This window comes from Diuraphis noxia, unplaced genomic scaffold (assembly GCF_037042655.1).
Source record: "Diuraphis noxia isolate RWA-SAM2 unplaced genomic scaffold, SU_Dnox_SAM2 contig0002, whole genome shotgun sequence".
NCBI classification, from domain to species: Eukaryota; Metazoa; Arthropoda; class Insecta; order Hemiptera; family Aphididae; genus Diuraphis; species Diuraphis noxia.
Window position 1 is genome coordinate 42,110,769 of NW_028301712.1, and position 21,464 is coordinate 42,132,232.

Consider the following 21,464-nt stretch of genomic DNA (forward strand, 5'->3'; position numbering starts at 1 on the left):
CCCGGATTTTAGACGAATCATTGTCCACATACTCACGTATTTTTAAACTAACCGTAATCCTCTTACAACATGTTAATGGTCATAGCTGCCGACACATAAGTTCAAAAAATTATATTATAATAAGATCATGAATCATATAATAAATTTATAACTTTATAACTTATAAAATAAGGAATAAGATATTGTGTAGATATCGTTGTATGTAAAGTATATTTATTAATGATTTGTTTAGTTTATCTCATATTATATTATATATTATAATATATTGGAATAAGCTAACCGTTAATAAATTAAAATACACTAATATCTAGTTTAAGTCCAGATTAATCATATATACATTGGTTTATTAGCCACAAATAGATTTATTAAATACAATAAATACTTATAATAAAGCTTAAGATGTGTTTTGTTAACTTGGCGGATCTCAACGACAGTGTCTGTCGAAGTGCCAATTAAGTACAAATCTAATGGCTAATGCTAATACTTAGGTAATTATATTATATTGGTAAATTAACATAATCATAAGCATAGCCTTATTTAATAATTACTATTGTCATTGCCAGTATACATATTGGACGATAATATTATGTTATATAAGTCTTATAAAATATTATTCTAAAAAAAATAGAAACATACGTTGTAATTATTAAAAAAAAAAAAGTACAACACGAAACACGAATTTACATAATATTAAGTAAAAGTCCAAACCAAAAGCAAAGCAAAACAATAGTTTAAGAAATAATGCACAAACGCAATCGCGTACAGACTTAATTCTTAGTTATTATAAAAATTACATAAAAATATTAGTATACCCTATACACGATATTACTATACATACCACTATTACATACCTATAGTATTATTATATACCATGTCGTTAATAGCTTATAAGTACCGCGTACCTGTCGCTTATGTTGTTCATTAAAAGTCACCGAGTGATAATATTTTATTCAAGATTTAGTTTTTAACCGTATCAGTGGATATCGTCTCCAAAACTTTAGAATGTTCATAATATTTATTTTTCGTATTCGAGTCGACCAAAAGAAACAAAACCGTATTGAAAAACATCACGAGTAATAGTCGTCCATATAAACGGTATAAGGACGAAATCGAATTTCAGTGTCTGCCTAGCTTTTGCCTTTTGTATACAGTCCGACGAAGGGGTTTTGTGCATGGTTACAACTAAAAAACTATATATATATATATATATACAGTTCATGACTGTGAATTTTAATGACAGCACTTGTATTTTTCGTAGAAGAAATTGAGTTCGATTGAAATGTATTTTACATATTTTAACATTATTACCGATAGAGTGTGTAAATGTGTACTAAAATAATACTCGTATACCTTCTCTCGATAAAAAAATACTTATATGCTACTAATTGCATAACATATTATTATACTTCGAGTAGTTTATGGTTTTTTTTTTCTAAAATCTAGCGGTTGTGATCGGCACTTTGTCAATTCCGATGTTATAATATTATGTAACTTAACTTTCAAAGATGATCTACTATTTTAGATTATTGTCAATACGACTTGTCGGTAATAATAAATTATGAATAAAGATGAAAAATATTCGTAACGCTATGATCGGTTGTATTATAATATACTTAAAATCGATATAATTTATAAATGAAATTAACAGCTTTTTTATGCTTGATGAATACATGGTTTATTAAAAATAAATTTATATAGTTTTTAGTTTCAGGACGATTTTGTGTCATGATTTTAATGCATATTATTATTTTATTAGTGTGTCGAAATCACAGCATTGCACAGTATTATACCTATATACCTACCTATAACGAATACTCGCGATACATATATTATAGTGATGTGTTATTTTTATATATGAGATTATCGATTAACACTCATTTAGCGATTTTTCGGGAATCATTTTGTCGGAGCAGACGCCAATATTTTCGTGAGCACATCTTCTCCTCGCTCGCTCTTCGATGGCGCCGAGCAGCTTCTTTCGCGGACCCAGTGGCATACCGAGCGAGATCAAGTCTCTGTCGTCGAGCATGAACAGCGCTTCCAGGTCCACCTGTTGCTCGACGAACTTGTTGACGTACTCGCCGACGCCTGCCGACACCAGGAACTTGTGCACGGCCGACCACTTTGTACTGCGCCCGTTCAGTGCGATGTTTTCCTCTGAAATCCAAGAGAGACATGATAAGTCCACTGCATTGTCGTAGAACCTTGGTGGTGAATCGATAAGAACTTTTGTGCCCATTACTACTACAATCCTCGTAATCGATTCAACATCGAAAAGTCTTATACTTCCGCGAAGTATTATTACTTATTATGCAGGTACTCAATACTCGTGTATATAGCCATAAAATATGTATATAACGTAAATGTTTAAAAGGACCATTATTTAGTCATTCGGTGAAATTCAATAAATTGATTAATATTTTTAAACAATTAAAATTATTACATTTTTTAAACATTCTAACTACCTAAGTAAACTACTAATTTTTTAAAAATAATAAACCTATTTGCATATTAATCAGTGATATATTATAGCACTATAACTCTTCTATTAATTTTAAAAATCGTTCTGGACAAAAATTTATCGCTCGCCTAAAAAGCTTGAAAATTGAATACAAGGTTCCTCGCAAATAGTTCATATTGAAACCTAGAAATAATTATATAAACACAACTTAACGTTTGTACTTCAAATTTGGACGGATTAGATATTTAAATTTTAAACTAAGAATAACGGTTTTAGTATGATAACATTATACAATATTACTATAACGCTGCGGGGGCTTATAATGCTTATATGTTCATTTGCTTGTACCTACATATTATTATTATTATTATATACATCAAAATATCCTAAGTCCGTACACAACGGTGTAATTAAATCGTGAGCGTGTGTGGGATTCAATCGGATTATCGTTTGGATTTATATACATAAAAAAAAAGAAACAACTTCGTCGAATATTAATCGTACCGCGATTCTGACGTCACCAGTGATATTTTAAACGGGTCGTACTGCAGTGTAACGTTATTAATTTTTTTAGTTTTTTGACACGTGACCCACGCTATAATAATAATATGCATGATGTATTTTATCCGCATAACTACGATAATTATTATTATTCACGGTAATATATACTACGATGGACGTATTGGATTTAGTGTTACCGTCGCTGTTTTGAAATTCGTCCCAGGACATTGTGCTGCTCGGTTGGTTCCGCTTCACTAGACTTCCAGCGCTGCCAATACTGCACGCCTCGTCTTCGATAGTCGCCCTAGACACATCTGGTACTGGAATTGTGGTCACGCTGAAAATGTATTAGTTGTCTATTAGCAAGAATTATTATATAAGTCATCAGTACTATATAGGTTACAATGTACATACAGTACTCAGGCGATAGGCGGATACTAGCTGCTTTAGATATTAAAATTAACTAAAAATTATAATTTTGAACAGTACGTGTAGGTACAAGTCTTTAAATTCCAAATAGAATTTCTCCATATCAATATTTTAGAGCTCAAACATAAACATTTTAGTTAAGTTAGAAATTTGAACCATTCACTTAAAATCCAACCAAATCAAAAAAAATGTTAAATATAATTTGTTGTAAATTGCATTAATATTGGCTCCAAAAATTAATTTGTATTTTTAATTTTTTTGAAGATATTTTTTGATCAAGTATTAAAATGTCAGGTCTACAGACTATTATTCTTAGTGTTGAACTATTAAATAATTAAACTAAATTTCATGATTTAGCAAATGAACTGTTTTTAGTCCAATTTTGACAGTTAAACATAATTTTTAACTTTTAAGACAACCACTCTTAATAAATAAATAGTAGATTCAAGGGTTTTCCAAATTTATTGAAAAACTATTGAGAATTTCGAAAAATTGCCTTCTCGTTAAAATACCAAGCTGAGGTGATTTTTAATTTTATGATAGATACAAAAAAACTTTTAAGACCAATAAAAGTACATAGGATAAAAAATAAATATCATTGTGAAATTCCATTCAAATCCCTTCACTCAAAATCTAAAATAACAATTTAATGTAATTTTAATTTCAATTTAAACATGCAAAATAGGAAAGTACGAAGTACTCATATTATTATTTTTATTTTTGGAGTGTTTTTAGCTTTGAATAAATTATTTGAGTGTGGCTATGCCCACATAAGCCCCCCCCCCCCAGATCTCACTTTATGAGTATTTATAAAGTATCATATTATAAATATTATTAACGAAATTAAATAATTATGGTCCAGAAAAATGGTATAGATACCTGTGTCCTATATACTTATATATTAAAATACCTACTCCTCGTACGACTAATTTTATATTGTTTGTACTTTGGATTTATAGATTATTGTATTTACGATTTTCCACAACAGTAATTAATTTTCCAATTTAGGACGACTGAGGGTTTAGAGTTCACATTGCCGTTGAATATTATAAAAATTCACATTATTGGTGAATTAAATTTATTAATCGATATCGATATATCTACTGAAAAACCACTCACGCGGAAGAGACGAGGATCAGATCCGTGTCCACGGTGGTTTGATTTTGATATTCACGGAAACCGGTTTCAAAGTTCAATCTTCAATAACTATTATATCAGATACTGTTTATGCCGTACATTACGTGATTGTGGCGAGCAATCGAAAATCAATAAGCATAATATACAGTGATTGGTGTAATATGGTCATATTATTGTATACGTGATAATCTCTAAAACACTCGAGTTTTGATTCATTTCTTGTAAGTTACTCAATTCGAGCGATAATTTATGGTAATGAACAAATTAAACCGTTAACGGCGATACGTATATTATGAAATATATAATATGACGCTTGATTGGTTTTACAGACTGTGTTTTGTACATTATTTTACTCGAAAAAAATTACATTAAGTTATAAAAAGTCCTGCAGTGACATGGTACATGCGTCGTTTGATTTAAATTACTCTCTGAAACGGTATATTATTTTCTTTTTCCTTTTCGTATCAAATATGTCACACGAAAATTACACGGTTATTTTATTATTTTATCGGTTATGTATAGTGCCATAGTTGAATATCGATGCGAATTACATATTACACGTGTACATAATAATATTACAATCATCAAATAATACAATTATTTAATGTGTAGGTGTAGGTATGACGTGTAATGTGGTGTGAACAAATTACTTTTGCCTGAACGCGACGCTTCCGAAACCTGGTCGATCGAACATGCTCCCTTGATCGTGCCAGTGTACTTTATTATTGTCATCGTCGTTCTGTAGATCCATAAGGAAGTTCGGTTGCGAAATGGTGCGGTGCAATTCAAACACATCCGAAATCCTGCCCCTTTTCCCTGAAAAATGACATAAATATTATCATTAAACGTTAAATGATTTACGAGATACGGTGGTTATTATTTTATAGGTAGTTATTATTCGATGCGGACGGGCAGCAATGTATATTTAACAATATTGACACAGTTAAACAATATAAACTATTATTATAATAATAATATACTGTTTCGACCTAAAATCTATTTGCTTTATAATTGAAGACTATTGGAAATTCTTCTGAAGGTTCATCACTTAGGCACGCTCATTTATCGTTTTCTATTGTCGTTTTGTATTGGACCGGAGAATCAAAAATATTTTCAGTTGCTATTACGGGATGTTAAGATGGCGCAGTTGACAGTTTTTCCTTTTTTATAGAACTCTTTTCATAATACACTATTACAGCAGTTAGTTTGAACGGCCAAGTTTTGCATAATACTACCCAGTTCCCAGTTGGAATGTTTATAAAACAGTAACGGTGTAATGTGATTTAATGTAAAACAGAAATATATTTATTTTTAAAAAGGCTTTTACTATTTCTGTGTAAGTTTTAAGCTGCATTATTGTTATGCTAATCATTTTTTGTGATATTTTATCATTTCTTTTAAGCACTTATTCTTTACTCTAAAATATTTTTTTTCCAATTTACATTAAGAAAATCACAAATAAATAAAAAAATATGATTTTTTTATTCTATTATCAAAATATGTAGGTTTACTCTAATATAGGTGGAATCACGTGGAAATATGGAATTATAATTCATTTTTAAAAAAGTCGAAATCTTTACAAAAAAAATTATTCATGCTCTATTATAAATTCAATAATAATTTTTTGTTTTCATTTTCATTTGATAATATTATTATTATATTTTTAATATAATAACAGAAGAAATTGTTCCAAAAGATAATTGACTGCGACCGATATTGTTTATTATAATATTATATTAAAATACACTTGTAACTACAATTTATACTTATTGAAAAAGTTAAATAAATTATTATAAGCTACAAAACCATGCATATAGTGAATTAGTTTTTTATACAGTTGTTTACGCGCATTATTACAAAACGCAAAATTATAATTCTCTTCACAAATGCGTTAGGTATGAACAACACAATGCTCAGTATGATTTTATAATAGACTTTATCGTATAATGTGTCGACTGTACGTATGATGTGGAACTCCACTTCGTATTTCGTACCTGCGAAAGCGATCGCAATCGTTTTGTGGTGAGTTTTGACTATGAATTATATGGTAGGTATAATACGTATATTAAATATTGTTACAATGTTATCTCTGATATATTTTATTGTATTTACCTCCGTTCTCGTTCTCGTACGAATTGACATAAATAATTTGCGAATCTCCGTTAGACGTTATGGTTCGTACACTCGTGCTATCCTCGACCTGTGGATCGTTTATGTAACGATAACAATAATAAATGATAAAATAACAATATGTTTGCGCAACAGCGACAATAGAATTTTTGGTAGAATATTCTCTACGGTCGTTCTATAAAATATTTATTCATGTTTTGATTTGCGCAACTTAATCAAAATAATAATGATATTATACTAATATACTATATACATCATACAAGTAGGTAATTAGTATGTGTGGATTAAACCTACTGTCGGACATTAAAATTAAAAAAAAATTTTACCTTGCCCATTTTAGTAACCTTACTAATAAATTGAATGGTAAAATTTTTTTAATACTTTAGAAGTTTAGACTTTAGAGAAACGTTTGTTAATCCGTACAAATGTAATGTACTGGTACGACAGCAATACACACATACTTACCTACTGTGAAATTTGAATATAAGTAGTTATAATGTCATCCGGTAAACAATCCTCTCACAATTAATTAGATAGGAATGCAACATAATAATAATATACTTGCCTCTTTTATCGATTTGAACGACGATTTGTTGGTTTTATTGTGCGTGTCCACTGCTGCCGCTGCCGCCTTCATTTTCCTGTCCAATATCTTTTTCACCCCACCAGAGCTAACAAATGGTTTTTTCACGGTACCGGATCCAACGATCTCTGTAAACGACTTACAGGACAGGTCCGATGACGATTTGCGCAAACTGCCAAAATCAATTTTTACTCATTAGGTAGTCATTTTACATAACGTTTATACTGAGAATTGGTTGCACGGTGAGAGATTCCGTTCCAAAACTGAGTCTTGTTTTAGATTCTGAGCGGAGCGAGGAATGTACCTATTGGTTTTACAATGATGTAATAGTTTATTTTTTTATTTATTTTTTATTCTGTAAACACTTTTTCTCCCTCTAAACTTGTTCAAAAGTATCAAGTATAGAATCTTTTCTGAAAGGTAATATTCTTGAGCTGGTACTTTAGACAGGTCACTTTTCGATTTTCGAAACGGTGCTCGAAATAAAAGCAGTTAAAGAAGAAAAAACGTACGATTTTATAAATATTAAATAATTACGGACGACGTTTTCTACCAGAAATATTGCTTCAAATGAAAAATGACGAGATTTTTTTTTGGATTTTGTTCCTTACGGTTTAAAGTTCGGAAATTTTTGAGCTATTTATAGAGATTTTTATTTTGGGAGTTTTATTGTTGTGATTCGGTTTAAAATATTCGTAAAAACTTGAAATTTGGGTTTTATTTTATATATTTTTTCATTTTTATTATATTTCCTAATATTATAATGATATAAATTACCTATTTATATAAATCGTTCTTAGGCTGTTCTTATAACGCTTTGTTAACACCATAGAAACGAATAAACTAAAATAAAAAATATTCCCTTGTCATCCGCTCAGAATCGTTTTTTATCAAGTGCAATCATTGCATTCAAATGGAATACAGAAAAATTACACTATCCTGTCGGAGAACCGAGGGACGATGTATAAACATCCACTATCGAAATGCTGACCATTTTTTTTTTTTGTAATTGTTATAAAAATGTGTTGTTATATTTATTAACAGATGGTACTCTGTACACTGCACTAATTCGCTCAATATTTAAAATGTATGATTGCGTCTAGAAATTTATATTAAAAAATATATATATAATCAAATTATTTTAAATTGTATTATGCTTACGACAAAGGAATTGATCGAACCGTAGGTATGGCGGTTTCCGAATCTGCTTTGTTACCACCCAAATATTCCTTTTCTACCCTTCTAATTTGCTTTTTTTCTTTTTCTCTTTCTTTTCTCGTTCGTTCTTCGTACTTCTTTTGGTTACGTTCTGCGTCTTTCTGAGCCTTTTCTTTCTTAGATTCAACTTTTTTCCTAAAAAAAAAAAACACGATAATTGTAAAACCAATAACCACTATCATTTGTACCCATTTTCTATTAGTAAAGTTGATTTACCTGTTTTGCATTATTTGAGATGCGGCCGCTTTATCCAAGTATTGGAGTACTTGCGATTTACCATGTATGGCTGCTAATTGCATTGCAGTGAGAAAGTCCAAGTCTAAAGCCCACAAGTTAACATCGAAGCCGACAAGAAAGGTCACACAACTCAAATGTCCTTTAGACGCGGCCAGATGTAACGCATTTTGTCCAAGATGGTAATTACATTTTTCCGGGTCACCGCTAAAACATTGGATGTGATTCGTTCAAAAACAGTCACACGATTTTTATTAAAGTCTTATAAGAATTATAATATTTAATCAGACATCGAGCTTGATTGTCTGTGACTAGGAGCTAAGGTTAAATTTGTATAGTAGGCTGAAATGAGTAGGTACTATTTAACTAAATTTTGAATGAGATTTTTAACGCAATAGCTGTAGATATTTTTTGATTTATACAATTTCAAATGTCTTTGTTTCTGTTGTTTATGTAAATAGAATATTTTTTGTCCGTTTATATTGTTTGTTAAAATTTCTCACTTATTCAGTTCTTTGAAGTTTTTATGAAAAGGAATCATACATAATATTGTAATAGTTACATGACAGGATGTCGCCTACAGAGATCCTGCAAAGTATCGTTAAACGTAAGTTTTTTACAGATGACTAGTATTTTTATTTGTTTATATATATTTTTTGGCTTATTACGTTGTCACTATTGTTTTTATCACACTGAAACCGAACCTATGATACCTATATATATAATTCCATCATATAAGACCGATTAGTCTTGGGATCCAAATGTCACGCTTTCCCACCGATCGTTACACAATTGATTGATTTCCTTGATTAACCGTTGATAGTACAATAAACGCGTTCGACAAAAACTTTAAAATAACGATGTGAACATGTTGCGTTGCATGTCATCCTTACCCTCTGCCAACGAGTATCCTCAACGCTTCCAGGTGACCTTTGAAAGCCGCCCAAAGGGTTGGCGTCATTCCGTCATCATCTTTGGCGTTACAATCTCTTTTGGTCGCCTCTTTCAGTAGGTTTACGAAACCGTCTTGAGCCGCTCTAAACAAAACAACAAAAATCACATAATACAATGTTAAACAATAATAATATAACTATAGCTATATGTATATTTATTATTTACAAAACTTTAAACATAACAATTTAATAATAGTATCAAATATATAAACGATGGCGCAACAATACGTTTACCGATAGGCAATATATACGTCATCAGGACCATCGATTTTTGACCCAGTGAAAGGAAAGACAATCAGCGGCCGCAATAGTAAGGCGTCAGCGGCAATGGCGTGGCGTGCCCCTAATCTCGGAGTTATTAGAAAGCAGTTGTTTTGTAATATGACTTGGGCACATCTTGCACCGGAATGTCTATTGTTGATTTTAAGTTCGTGTTCAATCGTAGAGTTTTACACTCAAATGTTTCCTCTGAACGTTATTATTTGGATTTTCGTTTCGTGCATTATAATATAATGTGCAGCGGGTATACATCAAACAGATATCAATGAGATATGTCTAACACGTCAAACTGCAGTTTCACTAAATCGTAATATAATGTCCATATTATATATATTTATATATATATATACTTCAGCCTTCACGACGGAGGTAAAAATTTCGTGTCACTGCTGTTTTAACGGAACATAATATGCAAGTCATATAACATAATAATAATTATATAGGGCTATGAATTTGTAAAATAATTCAATTTTTTAAAAATTTTTTATAATACATAGTTTTCCTAGCATGAAATTAGAATTAGGTATGTGATAATAAATTCAATTGAGTAACTTTAATTTGACGTTTTTTTTTGCATATTTTGACATTTTTGATTTTAACCGGAACTTTTCGTCTTTTTGTCCTAATATAGGTTAAGTATATTTTAACAATATTCATAAATTTACTTTTTATTTACACACATTTTACGAATTATTTTTTATTTCACCCAATATTCAGTACTATTTTTTAGATAAAAAAAATTCAACTATGATTTTAATGATAAAGATTAATTTTATTGAAAATTCTAAATGTGTATTATTCCAAAAATAAATAGTATTAAACAAAAAGAGAGAGTTCAAAATGTGACGACGTCAAATTTGTTTGATTTAAGCGTTGTAGTTTCTTGAAAAAGTGCAAGGTTTTGATGATTTTTTTCATAATTCACAATTTTATTGTGTTAATAGTTTTCATTTCTTAAAATTGTCAAACTGTTGGCTTTAAGTTACTAACCTATATAATATTATGTTAGGTTGTAAATGGTTTTTTAAATTTGTATTCAATATAGGTTTCATTAATTATCAAGTTTAAGACCACTTTTCTTAGTGTTATTATACGAAAGTACGAAACACAGTTTGCTGCAGTATTGCTTGCATTACGTTCTCCACTTCAATAAATAGATTTTCGTTGGAATAATTCAACAAAATATTGAATCACAGTATAGAGTTCTCGTGACGATTAAAATCAAAATAGGTACTTTGTCGTGACGTCGTATGTTCGTATTTTTTTTTTTTAGATTCGATCTCGTTTCAAAAATATTTAATAACAATATATTTTATGCACTCATCGGTATAATTCTACTTCACGTACGTCTATATTGTATTTTGTATTGTAGGTATGTATATTATATATATGCACGTGGCTGCGGTGATGATGTGCCAGGAATTGTATGAAATCACTGAGTCGAGTAGGGCATTGCACCGCCGCGTAGGTAGATAATATTATAAGCATACAAAATATATTACGGGAGTATTGTGACGTTATAATAATAATATGTGGAATATACAAAGCAGCTGTTATATGTGTAATTTTGTATAATTAATTTGATGTTGGGCTAAGGATCCTCTTGAAGGCTATCCAATCGTATATCATGCGTTTACGAAAATTAACGGATATAGGTAAACTATTACTACATTATTATAAACATATTTCGTTAAATACCTACAAATAATTAAGATATTATCTACCTATAAAAGACACACAGAAAACCTTGGACGTTTTTAATGTAATGAATTATCTGTCGTTTGACCTTTGAAATAAAATTACATCGAATGTAACAACTGTATGGTTATATTATTAATAAATTATACGCTCGTGTAATCAGCAATCATTATTATTATCACAATACGTCAAATATTCGAAGCTGATTTTTGATTTGGTAGGTAATAGGTACCAGATGATATATCGTCCAATCGTCGACGACAAAAAATTAAATATAATATATTATTACCATGAACAATACTGTATTAAGTAGCCTAAATTGCTTATTAAATTACAAGCAAGTCAAATTTTATTTTAAAGTTTTCATTAGCTTAAATGAATAGAACTCGATGATGTAAATTTATGAAAACGCATTATATTTGTTTTTAAAGAAAGTGAATAGGTATAGGTTGTAGTTAAATGTCATAATAATGCACAAATATGCCATACATATTATAATATTAATAATTTGAGTATGAATATATTACCAACTAGAAATATTCGATACAATTTCTAGAATGTGCACCTAGCAAAGAGATATGAACCATAAGAATATAAGATTCGAATTTGAGAAAGAATATAAAATAATAAAATTATAGTGTTATGATCGTCAACTGATGAGAAAAATAATTTTTTTAAGTATCTAATAAATTAATGTTACCTAGAACCATTGATTAAATAATATAAATATTGTGTATTTAATCAATGCTAGAACCATAGAACAATGATATAACACAAAATAATATTCAACAACCCTTTTTTTTTTAAACAACATAAGGTGGCTTCATATCAGTGTTCTGTAAGTTGCTAGGCGCCCCTTCCTGAAACACATTGAACCAGACACAACAAAACATATCACTTCATTATTAAATCAATATAATATATTTACGTACCTATGCTCGAAATATAAAAATTAAATTAATTGTAATAGACTTTTTTTTAATTAAACATAGATACACGAATAATCGCAGGACTATAAATAGTATAGTAAATACTAATTGGTATAACAATGTTTGTAGACGGTAGTAATTAATTAAGAACGTTAAATTAATAAACTACTTATATATAGGCATAATGTAAGATTGCGAAATCTTTAATTTTCTATTTGCTTTGAATATAAATAATTTGTTACGAATACGAGATGTTGAGTAAATTAGAGAAGAAATCAAGTCAACTTAATTTAAAGAGAAACATAATGCTATAGTAAAGTTGTGGTTTTAATGGTGAATTTATCTACCTTGACCATCATGTACCTATCCGTTGTATAAATACCATGTAATATACCCACGCAGGTGCCATATTAAACGCAATCGTAGCCAATGCGAATTTATAATAAATAGGAAAAGTGAGAATAATTGTGCTCGGGGAAAGTGTAAAACAATAATTAAAACTTAACGAATTTAATATAATATCATTATTATGAGTATCATATAGGTACGGCTCTTCATTAAAAATAATCGCATACAGCGTGGAAAATGTATGTACACCAGTACGCGTCTGCTTTGTATTGAAATATTGCATATTATATATTATAATTATTTTTGATTCCACTCAAAAGCTATTTTATTCGTTATTTACTTGTAATTTTGATATGCATTATAATAAATTACATTTTCATAATACGGATCATTACTTTAATGTATGCTCCATTTGTTGAGTTTTATATAAGCTGTACCTATTATTAGTTATTAATGTTATTATATTTATTCTTAAATATGTTCGTCAATAAATTAGCATTTCTATTGGGAATATTATAGTAATAATAAGATGTCTATACGCAAGTGCATGTACGACGCAATATCAAAATGTTCGGCACAATTCGGTCATATTATAAAAATCGAAATCCAACTTTAAAACATGCACAGATTGTTACCCACGACATATAAATTATATAATAAACCAAGTCCTTGAGTGCATTTAAAGACTTGACGGACGTCCCACCTCAAACGCGTTGATTTTTACTGCGTTTAGAAATGATCTAGATGAGGACACAATAATACAGGCATACGGCATGACTATTCACTCTCATCGAAAACGGTCTCTTACAAATAATTCATTCATTTAATTTCGTACGAACGAAATATGCAACATTTATTTCCTTTTTTTTTTTTTTGTTCATTTTACATGCACGATATCAAACACGAGTTTGAATTAAAAAATCATTTTTCAACGAATTATAATTAACAAGTAAATTGTATAAGTATCCGTCATCACTTTTCGGGAGCAAATTATAATACAAGAAGTTTTGAATTTCTTTTTTTTTATTTGATTCCCGCGGTACCATCAAATTCAAACGTATAATGTTCTAATATATTATTATTGTCTCGTCGCATACAATGGAACTCGGTCAGTAGAAATTTTTTGGAAAAAATCAAGACGCTGTGGTATTGATTTATTTTTATTTTATTCTAATTATGTTACTGAACAATGTGTATGGTGTATAGGACGTGTAGGTATAGGTACTACACATAATACGCACACGGCACACACGCGTAAGAGGTAACAACGAGGAGAATGTGACAAATATAATATTTACAATGTATAATTATATACCATCATATTTATTGATTCGTGTGGTAGATATGTACGCCTTGCTTAGAATATCACACTAAGTAGGTAGTATTATATATGTATACATATATATCTATAATAACGTATGGGTAGGTATCACGCGCATACTGCAGAGAAAGCAATTGCTCCTACGTCTCATAAGAGCGAGTTGAATTAAAAATATTCAAAACTTTGAGTTTATATTCACTTAGCTGAGAATCAATGAACTCTAGTCTTCGATTGTATAACATTACGCATATACCTAAAGTTGTCGATAAAATTAATAGTTAGATGATCATTATATTATTGTGTTAATTATATCATTGCCGTCGAGTCTGAGTCTGCAGTGACTTTTTTTTAGTATAATATTATAGACGATAACACTGATAAAGTGATGAGAGTTTTATATTTTTTTTAGCGGTTAAATCCCAGTCCAAAAGTTGTTCTTCTTCAAGCCACATATCTTCAAATGAACGTCAAAAGTATAATAAAATCTTATAACTCAATAGGTATTCTTTATGTCTTTATACAACATATTACAGTGGCATGATAGTTTTTAGGTACCAATCTAAGATGATGTCCACACCATATATTCTACTAATACAGTTCAAATATAATTAATATTGGCTGATTTGATGATATAGGCATAATTATTATTCTTGGCACGTATAATAATCATTAAAAATCAAACGATCCACTCCAACAGAACCACACTTACACTTTTTAAGTTTTATCAAATCATATATTGCTTTCTGCGCACGATTATAAAGACCCGCGGGCCATATATTTAGCCACAGACAATAAAATACCAAGTATAGTTGTGTACTTACTTATGGAATCTCGTGCTCATGATTCGTAATGCAGTTCACCTCGTCCGGATTCACTCTGATCGTCTGTAATGATAATAATAATACATAATATGTAAGAAAATGTTCAGACATTGCAGTGTTATCTTAGACCTATAATGGTCGTTCTAAGCGAGTGTTTATACCTATAAATATATATCGTATTATCGACAAATAATAGCACACCGAGTTTTAATTTATAATAATATGGGAACTACACGTTGACTCATGATCACATATAATACAAAATATATTTGGACAGGTTCATGAATATTAAATTAATTATATAGGTGAATGGAGATTTAAGATGTGTATCGCTATTCGCTATTTGATAGACATTTTAAAATTAAAAAGGAAAATGCAGCCTGTATAACGCAATATGCAATACCTAATGGCAAAATTAGAGAGATGATTTCGAAAGGGCTTACAACCAGTGGCGTGGTTCTATGGTTTGCGAGTCCCAATACAATTTATAGATTTTAGGTCCACGGATAACTAAAATATCGTAACTTTAATATACAATCTTAATCCATAATTTATTGATTATTCTAAATTATTCTTTTCAGTTTAATAGAAGGTATACCTACACCATCTATATACGTATACATAGATATTATTATATCATGAATAAATACAAATGTTTCTCACGAAATAGCGTAAGACCCTTTACGGTCACACTGAATGTGAGGTATTTTGTGGCCGTATACCTCTAGCGATAACACTGCTTACAATCCCTTCTCTCACAACCCAAAAAAATTTAAGCCAAATTTTAGCTACTAATTTTTTTCTAATTAAAAAAACCATCAATTGTGGTATTTAACAACCGACTTTTTATAGAAATCAATCTATACGAAATGAAATTCAGCGTACATACACTACAGTGGCACAGTAACTGGCCTACATATTTGTGCATTTATATTTATACACTGCATAATATTTTGTGTAACTGTATAAGTACCACGTTAACGTGACAAAACGTATCTACGAGCCTTCGTAACGCTTGTTCATTAACATTAGTACATTATCAATGTAACAGAATACTTTTTATACCTACCGACAGTATAAATAAATATAAATATTATAGATATTTTATACCTAGTATAAAGTTGACAGAATATTTCCTCTTTTATATTAGTATAGATATATTAAAATTATAGGTACATATTATAGTTCCGAATATATTACAATAATATGTTTTTATTTGTACCGAGATGACATTTCTATTATTATACTATGCAAACGATTTAAATAAGTATTTCTTTTCATCAAATATTGTATTATATTTTTCCTAATATTCAAACTCAAAATAACGCTCGATTTAGTCTATTTTTTCAGATGGTTTAATTAATCGTAATAAATCGTCGTAATATACTGTAAACAATATAAACTAAATAAACATAGGTACTATTCGCGGAACAGCATTAACTACTAAATTATTAGCTTATAACAAAATAAATATTAGCTTAACTAAAAATGGTTATAATGGTTTTCTTAGATTAAGTTGTAAGTATATCAATATGTCTTAAAAATGAAATGATTTGGTTGATGTTGTCTTCGATTAGGTTAAAGGCTTCGAAGAGATTCATATAGACATTCCTAGACTTATTCTGGTTTCTATGTGGTTTCGATAGTAAACAATGAGGTGCTTAACTGTGGACATTTTTTGAGTGACCTATACGTAATATGTTAATAATTACTTCATTTTTGAGATTGAATGAATGGTGTTTGGTTCTATATATGGTAGGTTTTGATTCTTTTGAATTTATTATTTGGTGTAAGTCCATTCAGATTTTCATAAATTGGTAAAATAGGTGCTATTATTCCTATGAAAGTCAGTAAGCGAGGAGTAGGTGCGTGTTTTCGTCATAAGGTTATTAACTATTTCATGAACGGCTTTATCAGCTTTTTCATTGGTATCAATTGCATAATGGCCTGGTGTCAATATAATATATCTTATGTTCTTGTGAAATTTTTCTATGAAGTTACTTATTTTAATTGCTAGAGGGCGAGTTATACTTAAGATTTTTAAGAGCGCAGAGTGAATCTGTATAAATATTAATGGTAGAATCGGGCAATTTGGTGGCTATGTGGACTCTGGAGGAGTACTGTAGTACTACTGTATGATATTATAGATTACTAGTAGCTTATACGATAAGTATTGATTAAATAGCGATCGCAACACCTGAATTGAATTGGTTTTGGAAGCGTCTGTATAAGTTTGTGAGTTAGTTGGATGATGGAGAGTTTAAGATTTTATTGAAAACATATAACATATACGAGTAGGTACTATTATAATATCAATATCAAAAAATGTTTAAAAAACTAGATTTTCGACCCTCATCTCACTTGTATTTTATATATTTTATGTTTTTATTTTTTTAATATTAGTATATTATTTTTGCATAAAATAATTAAATCAAGTTTTATATCAATAGGCCATTCGCGTATGAAGGTCATAAATAATTTTTTGAAATTTTTGTCATTATCCTTTTAAACTATTAATTGGTTATTCTTATTGTTAATAATCATATAAATAGTAAACTAACGTCTAATAAAAGTATAATTATTGATCAACATTTATTATATTATCAGTATCTGTTATTTTAACTTATTTATATTCGCATCATCCAATATGATAAATTGTGCATAATATGCATAGTTAATAATCTAGAATAAAAGTAAGTAGGTGTATACTGTGTAATATAAACTGCAAACCCACAATACACAATACACTATTAGTACCTATATACAAATGTAAATAATAATATGTCTTGTCCGACAAAAGATCAGTCAACGTGTTAATTTTCAAACGGGCGATGTTTTTTTTATTAAAACTACGTTTAAAAATCAAATTCAACAATAACAAATATTTAATATAATTTCAATTGCATAAATAATAATGAAAGAAAATAAATTAGGATATATTATGTGTGTAAATTTAACACGTGCAAAGTAATCGTCGCACCAAATCATAGAATAAAAGTAGTACATTTATAGCTATAACGCCGTCGTCGCTCTTATTCGTTTTAGAAATATATTGTGAATATTTGAATCGGAACTAATTTTTCACGATAAATTTTCATTCATTCGACATCACGTTTTGACTATTTACAGAGTATATTTTAAACAGCCAATTAAAAATAAAAAAAATATATGTGTTAAAACACGTTAGAGATAAGTGCACTTGAAATGGGTTTTTTTCTTTCAAACTAGAAACGTTTTTCGCTAAACATATTCACATATTGTTGTGTATATTAATATGCAGTACCTACGTCATTTGTCATTGCATCGTATGATTTAATATTATTTTCATATTTTGTATGACGTATCGCTTGTTTGTACGTTTAAACAACAACGAAAGACTTTCCTTTATTTTGTTACATTAATAATATTTCGATATTATTTTCCAGTGCGTGCGCTACAGCATATTTGTAAATTATAATTAAAGACCGGATTTCCGTGCAATTGCATCTTTTTATGACGTATTCTAAATTCTATATAAACAAGGTACAAATCCAAATCAAGATATGTAGAGTAAATTGAAGAAAATTTTGTGTTGCATTAATTAGTAGTGCTGCACTACAGTCTATCCACAGCAGCCAGAAGTTGTAAACAAATATTGTAAAGTCAGTTGTATACAAAGTATCAGTTGATTATTGTTTTATTTAAATTCAATGATTTTTTGAAGTATCTATAGTGAACATTTTGTTTTTACACGATTTTACACATTTTAATTCCACGTTTTTTAGGTGTTAGTTGCACAAAAATCCAGTCTTTAGTTATAATATATTTGAATATTTCATGCTCGTGACTACGACATTTATCGACTACGGTTTCGAGGGTTCGTCTTTAAATTAACTAAAAATTAGTTTAATTCAGCGATCATTATAAAAACCGAATTATACATATGCCTACAAGATACAAACGAACGAATTTTAATCTCTCACTCTCATCTACCTACTCGCAATTGGATGGTCGCAGTAATGTAAACACTGCTGCAACAGTATTTAACTGGGAGATCATTATTTAGTAGTTTACCGTCGGAATTAGCACATGGCCGTTTTCTACCAAAATGTAGGTACATGTTGAATGCACCGTGTTTCACCGCGTGGCATAACGAACATTGTTGATAGTTTGATACTCATATAATATAATACTGAAGGTAGTATTATATACGACTAAAGAAGACGACTAAAAAGTGCGAAAGTTAGACGATATTAAGTATAGATATTAAAAATTGGAACCTCTTAGCCTCGGGAACTTAATGGAGGTGCTATGATGCACACCCTTAGTCATGCTACTGAACATGTGTTTTAGAATTATATTCTATACCTGTGTGGCTGCGTACGCAATAACAACCAATTCGATTAAGTCGAAAGTAGGTACATAAAATAACGAAAACATAAGTTCATGGGAGTTATGCTTTAAAAACAATGCATCAAACGTCAAGATACCATGTACATATCAGAAAAATGTATCTAAATATTTGTATGCCTAACAGATATAAGTCAGGTACTGACTTTTAGGGTTAGTTAAATAATATAAATAATTTTCGATACAGTCAATAAAACATTATCAGTCGTGTACCGTTTAATTTCTATGCCTGAACATGAATAATAAGAAAAATACGAACTTAAACAGTATTCAGTATTCACTAGTTTATAATAATAGGTTTATAAAGTGCACTTATCAAGTATTCTCTTGGGCAAAAAATATAAATCGTATCATGGAGAAATTAATAGTATAATATTACATACATTTGTCCCTAATTTGGATAATATGATTCTCAAATATTAAATATTTGGTTGAATAGAAAATTATGTTAAAAGTTAAATATAAAATTCACTGTATATAACGTAGATATAGTATTTAAGATGGATCCTATACGGTACAATACTAATTTCACTAACCTGCTACTGATGATCTCTGGGGAAGATGTCCTAAATCCCTGTCCACGATGCATTCATTAATTCACACGGTTAAACCTCGCTGTCTCGCTTTCGGTGGTTTATATTAGTCATTCGAATGTGAAATCCACAACGGACACTATTGTAATTAACGATATATCATAAAAACAAAACTCGTCCGGGAAATTTTTTTTTAATTCAAAATTTAGTTTTTTTTCCAAACACGAACACAAACTAACCGTGGCAGCGGCGATGCCCACGAACAAGTACACAACAACAGACCATTCGCACCCGGCGCTTAGAGGTGACTGTAAAACATCACAAGTCGGTGTTCACCGAACTGTGTTGGAAATATACGTTCGCCCCTCTTATATAATAATAATAATATGTGCACGCGATTCCGTCTGGTTTTTCCATCACTCTCTCACCCACGCTCTCACGCTCACTCTATCTCTTTCTATCTCTCTCCACCCGCGTGTCTGTCACTATTGGGTGTCGCGGTACCTGAACACGCCGCCGCCGCTTTTGTTTTTCGCCGTGCCCGCGTGACACCAGGTGACCGACACATCGCGGCTGCTTCCGAGTCCGTCGCACTTCCGACAAACAATTATTACAATATTATTATTGTAATGTATATCAAACAGTTGCCTGTGTATTGTTTATGTTTATGTATATACACATATTATATTACAAAAGTAATTATTTGAAAAACTGAACAAGTACCTACGAATAGTATACGGTATCATTTTGTCGATGTAAAATATTAACGACTTATTATATAGGTACACCTATCATGCGGCTATACCTATATTGTACAAAAATGTATATAGCCATGCAAATATTTGTTAAATGATTATTAAAAATATATTTGAAATAATTATTTGATGAAGTATTTAATAAATAGTTTTTAGAAGACCATATACACACTTGGCATTTTTTTTCTGATCAACTAAACTTTGAAGGCTTATTTTATTAAAAATATAAAATTAAAATAGCTTCCTATAACTATTTTAAGAATTATTATTTGTATTTAATTCAAAATATGTAAAAAAAATCACCATTTATTTTTATAAAAATATAGTGACTGAAATTGGAGACAGAAATAATAAAAATTATATTTTTACTGGAACACGACGAATGAATAAAGCGAATGTATTTTTCCACTCACGTTTATAATACGTAATACATTTTATATACGTTATATAAATATTAATATTATATGCTGTTCGTACAAAGCTTCAATTGATATTAAGTAAATACTAATAATTAGGTAATGAGATATATTTATATATTATTATGTATAACATATATTTGACCGTTTACGTGTCCTGCCCTATGTTGCAGTGATTGTTCGACTGTTATTGTAAATTATTTATGTTACATTTTAACAGCGTTAGATAAAATCTAACAGTATTTTGTGGTTTCACGTGAAGCTGGTTCATTTAATAACTTATACGACTAATTTCTAGAAAGCGCATTCGTTTCGTTTTTGTCGAGAAA

At 29.8% G+C, this 21,464-nt stretch overlaps 1 protein-coding gene across 1 annotated transcript; it reads right to left on the bottom strand.

Annotated features, from left to right (window-relative positions):
* Window positions 1-323: 323 nt before the first annotated feature.
* Window positions 324-20,275, bottom strand: Sans (SAM_USH1G_HARP domain-containing protein Sans). The gene is made up of 10 exons (XM_015516442.2): window positions 19,968-20,275; window positions 15,043-15,105; window positions 9,587-9,730; window positions 8,676-8,900; window positions 8,403-8,594; window positions 7,224-7,413; window positions 6,641-6,728; window positions 5,179-5,344; window positions 3,160-3,299; window positions 324-2,157 (listed from the first exon to the last, which is right to left on the bottom strand). Exons 2-10 carry the CDS (start codon window positions 15,060-15,062, stop codon window positions 1,868-1,870), a joined length of 1,455 nt encoding a protein of 484 aa, XP_015371928.2. The 5' UTR covers window positions 15,063-15,105; window positions 19,968-20,275; the 3' UTR covers window positions 324-1,867.
* Between the last annotated feature and the right edge of the window lie 1,189 nt (window positions 20,276-21,464).

Coding starts and splice junctions, on each gene's coding strand:
- Sans (XM_015516442.2), bottom strand. CDS start 15,062: ATGAGCACGAGATTCCATAA. Junction 9,731..15,042: donor ATGAGCACGAGATTCCATAA/GTAAGTACACAA, acceptor TGTTTTGTTTAG/AGCGGCTCAAGACGGTTTCG. Junction 7,414..8,402: donor GTTCGATCAATTCCTTTGTC/GTAAGCATAATA, acceptor TGATTTTGGCAG/TTTGCGCAAATCGTCATCGG.